We start from the raw sequence: 8,128 nt of genomic DNA, 5'->3' as shown, positions 1-8,128 counted from the left end.
GCTGCGCCGCCAACCCCGCCCGGCCGCCGCTCGGGCCGCGGAGCGAGCGTTCCGGATAGGAGGGGCGGCAGCGGCCGGCAGCCGGGGCCCGAGGTCCCCTCACAGGAAGGAGCGAGGCGAGGCCCAGTGGCGGTCACCGGTAATGCCGGGTTTAACTTGCCCTGAGCTTCAGAATGCTCTGAGACCGCACCCGCCCGGGCCAGCCTCACCGCCATCCGGGAAACAGACCCTCGGGGGAGGCGGGAGCGCGGCTACCCGGCCTTGTCGGCGGCTCCTGTGAACGGACGACCCTCAGCATCTCACACTGAGGAAAATTTTGCCGCCGTTACAGTTAAATACAAGATTTTTTTTTTTCCCACGACAACATCAAAATACACCAATTATTAAAAAGGATGGTAGCATAGCTAAAACATGTTGTGGGCACATCACTAGTGTGGGCAGGGACCCACGGTAAATTTAGTCAGGCCAAACTGGCCCTCATTCACTTTTCACGGACCAGTTAACAGAATTAAGGCACTATCTGGGTTTACATGGCATTTCTGTAATTATCTGAAGTAATTTCAGTAATTAACAGAAGAATCCAGGAGCCTGGGAAAAGGCTATTATTTACATATACTGTAGCACTGAATTTCAATGCATGATTACTCTCATCGGTTACTTCATTAAAATAACTGCTTATTCTGGCAGCCAAAGCGCTACTTTAACTTTGTTCTAAAACACAGAATTTGGAATACATTAATTGCTGTGAAGTTTAAGGCGTATTTCCTGTGATTTTAATGTGCACACAGGAGCAAACCGAGTAGTGGAATAATACAAGTTTTTGCAAATGCACAGAATAATCTCACCATACTCAGAATTACCCCCTTTAGGCTTCATTCTTGTTTCACTGTGATAGCTTTCTTTGGAGTTTTCTTTTAATAAGCTATCCCTACAAAACTGTGAACAGTTAACTAGTACTTGTATTTAAAAAGTGGGTGGTGGTGCTCTGTATGCCATTGAGTATGCGAATTGCTCTGACCAAAAGAAGTTATTTTTCACTAAATGTTGTGTACATTCCACTTTCCAGTATCTTTAAGTTTACTGTTTGACTCCTTTGCAAGCATACCGTTTATTTTTAAAGGTAGCCAGAAAGATACAAGGACTAGTTCACATCCAGCAGCTTTTAGCATTGCAGATTAAAGCAGAAGATTCTGAAACACGAATGTAGTAGAATGGTGCCTGGTTGAGATACTGGGCTGGATGAGTTTTACCCATACATGCTGATGCAACTTTGAAAAAGTTTATTTCTGGTCTATAAAATAGCACAAGTCTAGACTAGAAGATGTAATGTAGGGATTTCTTGGAGACAAAAACTTCCTGAAGCTACAGCATTTCCTTTTCACTTGCTTTTCAAAATAGGGCAACAGGCTATTTTGTTTGCACACACAAAACTCTGACTAGTCACTAAAAGAAAGCATCAGGAAGAAAATCAGTCAGTTTTAACACCCATTAGAAACAGTGGGTGTTCAGACGGTACATAGATCCAGGAGGGACTTTTACTGTTCTCTCCAAGAAATATGAAAGCACTTGTAATAGTGATTATCTTCATATGCTGGCAGAAAACAGGTTGTGCTTGTCACACTGAAAATGCATTGTTAAACTTATAGATGTTAACTAATCACCTTTCACAACTACTGTAGTAAATATTATAAAACTACATTTAACTATGTAACAGTAACCTTCTATTACCCTTACTTTGCTATGCTCAGAAATTGACAACTCTGCAGTAGTACCACATCATTTGATGCCAAATGAAGCACTACATGGTCCCTACATTCAGGAATTTAATCCAGAAAGTTGTTAAATGTTAAACCTAGAGAATGATTTCTTTAAATACAAGAAAAGCATACTCAAGTATACTTGAGAGTACTTGAGAAGATGACATAGCGACAAAATGTTGCCAGAGGATGGATTGGCCTTTGTGAGAATGATGCAGCAGGGAAAAATAACACAGAGTATAAGGGAACAGAGGGACAGATTTGTTAGCAGAACAAACTTGCTATTAGAAAAACAGGATCAGAACTATGAAACATGCAAAACTACCAAGATATGAAATGTGCTGTGAAAAAGAAAAAAATTATTTGCGTATAATTTATACATGCTGATACATCATTTTTATGTATCTCCAGAACAGACTATGACACACAGTGGTAGAAAAGGAAAATTACTGTAACTATTCAATTACAGGCAAAGAGGAGGAAACCCAGTGACATCCACAGAGTGCACATATTTTAGGAATAATAGGGAATAAGCAGTCTTTCAGGATGAAAGAATACATCACAGCCACTTTTCATGTTCTGGGAATTCCACAAGGTCTTTATCTGTATTTAAACAGGATTACAGTGCATATTCTAGATCTGTATGAATGTCTCAAATTAGTTTTAAAAGCTTGCAAATGTTTGCTTTCCCGTAACACAATGCAGTTACCACAAGAAGGCATAAAACTGCAGTTATGCAAAAGTATACTCTTTCATGTGCAGAAAGAATTTGAGATCTTTTCAGGTAACACCAAAATACAAAAAGAGGTAACAAATTAGTTATAGGTATTTTGATGTTGTGATTATGTTTTGCTTCTACCTAAAATAATTCTGAGCAGCACTGATCCATCTCATGTCATGAGGAGTTTCTATTTCATAAGCATCACAGGGAGGATTACCTCAATCAATCTAGAAACAGTTTTAGCCAGTTTCTCTGCAAAGCAATCATAACTTTATTGGATACAGTGGAAGTATGCCAAGGCTGGGTTCGACCTCTTGAATTACATGAAAGTTGCCAAGCATCCATTTTTAAGGGGTGTCACTCTGCATCCAAGTAAGACACAAAATGAGGAAGAAAATATTTAAACAGTATTAACATTTCCTTAAGTAGCACTAGGAAAAAACTTACTGCCTCTGTATGCTTCAATAAAGGGGAAACAGAGGAGAAATTAATTAGCTTTCAATGAAATCATATCTGGGAAAAATCTAAGATATTTTGAAGGAAAGCAATGAAAACTACTTAAGGTGGAAAAAGTGGAATTCTTTAGTTTAAGAAATCAAGATTTGCTTCTAGGAACCAAAACAAAGTTGTAGTTTGATCCACTCCCATTAGATCACATGCCATCCTTTCTTAAGTAGGAAGAAGTCCAATTTACAAAATGTGAAAGTGGAAAAATGGGTGCAAGCTGACAATTTTAATAGAAGAGACAAATGAGACTTCTTTCAGAACACGGATATTTTTTATTGTCAAGGTCAAGAACTTCAATGCTGGACAGGAACACAGGATATACAATAATTTTGTATATTTTAATTGTCCATATGCTTCAAATCCCACCACAATTTTGAGATTAATTAACTAAACACTGGATAGCTTCTTCTACAATTTTAAATCAATTAGGTTTTTCATTGCCACAAGTATTTTTAGTTGATATGCTGTCATGAAAGCCAGTCCACCCTACTATGCTATACAATCTTTTGGTGACAATTTTTAGGTGCTGCTTTATCTGCCCTGTAAAAATGCACAGATTAGAAAAGATGCAGATGTTGCTACAGTTATCTTGATCAAGGATATCCAGCTGTTTATCAAGACAAAAAAAAAAAAATAGCACCCTTTTATTGATTTATTCAAGTCCAGTTTAAAAACTGTGATATTCCCCGAAACTGTAAGTCTCTTGGACATTTATTTCCCTTTGTAGATCTATGGAGCCAGGTGGGTATTTTGTAAGAGGAAAACTGAAGGGTAAAAGGTCTTGCTGTATAGACTCCGTGTCTGAGAACTGTCTGTAATTGAAAGAGGACACTGTATGCCCACTCATGGAGGGCAGTATTACTTGGTAATATTCAAATAAATGTTAACTACCTTCTGCAAAGACCCAGTCACACAAGTTAAGACTGCATAGCAGACTGTACACATACATGCAACAATGCAGATTCACAAAATTGAGACTAGAGAGACCAAGGTGATAATCGTCTAGTAACTTTAGTTTTATCTGAAGTACACCTTCTATTCTTTAAGGATATCAAGAGACCACTTTCCCTGATAATTCTGATTGTAACCATTTGTCACTCAATTTCCTCCTAATGTCTGTCTTCTTTCGCTGGCTTCAACTCCCAGCCATTAATTTATTTCATTAATCTCAATTTCTGAGAGATAAAAAAGTTTCTTAGACTAATACTTTTTCTTTGGCATGTTCAGCGCACTGTTGACAAGACCGTTTTCAGTCCTCCATTGATAGGTTAGAGCAAAACCAGCTCATCAGCTGTATGCACCAAAAGTGCCTGTTACAGTGAGGTCCTAACAGATCCAGGACCAAGCAAGTAACATCCTGTAATGGCTGCAACATGTTGCCTTGTGGAACTTCTTAATTGTGAAGGTAAATGCCTTCTCCTGGGGCGCCATGCTCAGCACTCCCCAGTGCTATGACTGCACTAATCCTATTTGAAACCCAAAAGGCTGGCAGACAGGAATATTCCTACATATCCTCGCTTAGCAGCTTTTGGAAAATCCACTCAGACACATCTGTGGCACCTTGCTGGGAAATGTGGAGTAATCCACACACAGCTGTCTCCGCATGTTTTATTTCCTCCTTCCAGCCACAGGGACAGTGTTGCCTCTTCCCAACCCATTTGCTGGGAACTGCAGAAAAGGGAAAGTGCAATGGTTCTGTGGAGGCTATGCAGACACTGTCTGAGGGACCAGGAGACAGCTTCTCAGAGACAAAAACAGACCACTGTCAAAGGCAGACTGGAACTGTGTCTCAGTGCCCTACAGGAGGAAGACCTACTAAGGGTGCGGACAGCCACTCTTCCAAAGAAAACACAACTCAGCTTCTTTTTACCACTTTCTAGACATCAGCTGATCCTTAATTTGTACTAATCAGAACTCCCACTAAGAAAAAATGAAAAACCTGGGTGTACAGTGGGAGGTCATTTAGATTGAAGGTGCCTGGACAAGGACCTCTCTTACAAGTTTAACAAGTATACAGCACAAACAGTATGAAACTTGGCCCAGTTCCTTTATAAGGTAGAAAGATTTCCTCTTCTTTGAAAAGAACAGAAACCTGAACTAGAGAGACACACGTGATAAGAGAGGGACAACAAGGGATATCAGTGGCTGATTTCAGACTGATGAATATATTGAGACACCTTCCAGGTAGATGAGACTGCAGGCTTTCAAATGAAGAAGTGCCAAGTTCTCAAATTCTCCAAGTGTTCTCATGGTGTCTTGTGTTATTTACTTAATCCATTAAAACACCTGGCATTAAGTGGCTGTTAAAATTGGAATGTCAACTTTATAAATATGAAGCCATCAGGATTGCTGTGTGAATGATAAGGGCTCAAAAATCAGAAGGGATAGAACTGCCAGAGAGAGGTATATTAATGCATTTCCAGAACTGAAGAACAGAGGTGGTGCTACCATCACTGTTCTAAACTGGAAACAGCTTTCCTGATGTCTTGCCTTTAAATTAAGGCAAAAGTTGAAAACTTTCTTTTAAAGAAAAAGATGATTGCTAACAAAAATTTGAAATAACCTTAATCAGAGCAACCTTTTTCTAACAAACTGCCTTTATAAGCAATAGAATAACATGGCTACACTGGTGGGTTTTCTTTCAAATTAAAATATATTTCAGAACGGACAAATTGCAGTTGTACAAAACTGTACAAAGAAACTATCAATGCTTCTAACAATTTTAGAAAGTAAAAAAAGTAAATAAAGATGTGAAAAAGTATACAAAGAGAAAATATACTGGCTTATGAAAACATCTGCATATACAAACCTATCCCCAAGATAAAATATAAAAATATATATTGAAATTATGCAGATATGCTCTGGAAAGTCTGCCTATTAAAACAGTTTACCTAGCCTTATAAAGGATAAAAATAATTTATACTTTGAATGAGAATTAATTTTGCAGTACTTACTCTCTGAATGCCAAGTTCACAAACAGCTGCTGCCTAGACAAAAAGTCCTGTTACTTGCTGATGAAGAATAAAGTGTTTTGCCTTTAAATCCATGGATTCCTAATAAAATGACCCAGAAAAGGTATGCAGAGCTTATTGGCCTATAGCAGCACTAATAGAACACTAAAATGAGTTTCATCCTGTATCTCTATTTCTTTAATACCGTGTATAAATTTGTTGCATCACCTCTAAAGAGGGGAATAAACAAAAAACCCCAAACAAAACCAAACAGCAACACCACCATCCTCCCCCAACTATGGCTGTTTAAATAAAAAGTTATTTTGCATCTCTTGTTGGGTGAAATTCCAAATAATTTCTGACATACAGCAGAGCATTTGGAAATAAAACACAAAGTCTTATTAAACTAATTTTCAACTTGCCAAAATCATTCAATATGATTAAGCATTCTGCCAAAACCCAGCCAGAAAGAACAGCTCAACTCTTTCTGGTATCATTAAGATGTAACCTATAAATAAAATCTTGAATGGTTAACAGCATTTCTGTGCAAACTTTTGACATGGTTGTTAGAACTGCTTTCTCTGGTGGGCTTTGCAACTTCGCAAATACAGCATTTTCAAATAAAGTATTCATATTTAAGAGGCCAGGCTGTATACTGTCTAATAAAAGCAGAATGTTAGTGTAGGTTTTATAAACCTCATAACTTCATTACACTGATTTAAAAATCAACAAAACCTACTACTTATGTACAACATCTAAGTAAGCAACAAAGCAATTAAGCAATCCCCATAGGTGTACTGTTCCGAGAGTAAATAAATAGTTTAAAATATGCATATTGATTTTAAAAATAGAAAATAGTATCCACAAAGTGAAGGCACAGCTAAGTTTGTACATTCCAATTCATAACTTTATCATAGTCCTGAATTCTTTGTTTTATGTGAGAAAGCTTATTCTTTAGGTATTCGCAACGCTCCTTCTTCTCCAGAAATGCAGGATCCTGCCAAAAATACAAAAACCTTTACATTAATATATTACACTTTCAGACTCTTCAAAGAATAGTCTATTATTAGTTATGTTCTTGATTAAGGACAATATATAAATATTCTCTAAAATCATACTCTCTTTCCCTGGCACTGTGTTTTCTTGGTCTTATTACTGCTTCCCCTTCCTTCATGAAAGGCTGGAAAAGGAGGTTCTGCTCTTATACTCTAGTTACTTAGTAAACAGAGCAATTTTTAAACAGAAATCTGCAAATATAAATGACATCCCACTACATAATTTAGATTTTATACGTGTCTTGCGGTATGTCTAATAAATCCCTTCCTCCAAAAAATGCAATGAAGTTTAACAAAAATGGACACAAAATTTGAATTCCATGGAGAAAAAAGGCACTTGTAATGTATTACGTTTTCAGTAGAACACAGGTACTCATTTACTGCCCACATTTAAAAATGACAAAGCGAAACCTCTTGTATTACACTGAAAGTTACTTTTTGAGTGTCTGTCCAAGTTGCATACCACAAAGAAAATACTGAACTTCTATTCAAAGAGTAAGACTGTTTTCTGTTCTTATCTATTGGCTGTGTCAGTCAGTGTATATAAATGAACTGGATCCCCCCAAATAACCAGTCTTCTAAATACAGAATGCTAAAACATGAGACATATTCTCAGAAGATGAAAATGTTTAACTGTTGGGTCAAATCGCGCCCCCCCCCCCACCTGGCTAACAGAATCATTATTCCCAAAAAAGGTTGCTGGCATGAGTGGAGTGGCTTGTGTCCTAACTTTGATGAAGTTTTATAAGACAAAATATACAAAGACCTGTAGGAGCTACAGATACCCTGAGCCAGTGTACCTAGTGTCGCACATGTTGTCTATTTACACTCTCTTTGCTATTCATTAGATTCACTAGCAATGTAAAGCTGAAAACACTCACATTTTTCTTCTTCTTGTATTCTTGCAGAACTTTTGATATCCTTTCCTGTTCCTAATGAGAGAGACCACACATTTTTAAACACCTTCAGTGTGCTCCATTTCTTCATATAAATTTTACAAAACACTCATCAGAAGTAGAAGTTTTATCAATCCATTCTAGTTGTAACATTTTAGTTGTAAATCTTGTAGTTGAAAAACAATGAAAGTACACTAATTGTAACCCACTTGAAAGCTACTAGCATGAAAAAAGCCCACAA

The 8,128-nt window shown here is 37.5% G+C and overlaps 1 protein-coding gene across 1 annotated transcript in view; it reads right to left on the bottom strand.

The window, feature by feature from the left end:
* Positions 1-2,106: 2,106 nt before the first annotated feature.
* MARVELD2 (MARVEL domain containing 2) overlaps positions 2,107-8,128 on the bottom strand; it is an 11,032-nt gene continuing 5,010 nt past the window's right edge. The window contains exons 5-6 of the mRNA XM_026866608.1: positions 7,873-7,923; positions 2,107-6,933 (exon numbers count right to left, since the gene is read on the bottom strand). Coding sequence (XP_026722409.1) covers positions 6,817-6,933; positions 7,873-7,923 — 168 coding nt within the window. The 3' untranslated portion in view covers positions 2,107-6,816. The remainder of the gene's footprint in view (positions 6,934-7,872; positions 7,924-8,128) is intronic.

The sequence above is a fragment of the Athene cunicularia genome (assembly GCF_003259725.1).
Source record: "Athene cunicularia isolate RWA chromosome Z unlocalized genomic scaffold, athCun1 chrZ_part3, whole genome shotgun sequence".
Taxonomy (NCBI): domain Eukaryota; kingdom Metazoa; phylum Chordata; class Aves; order Strigiformes; family Strigidae; genus Athene; species Athene cunicularia.
This window is presented reverse-complemented; position numbering and strand designations above follow the sequence as displayed.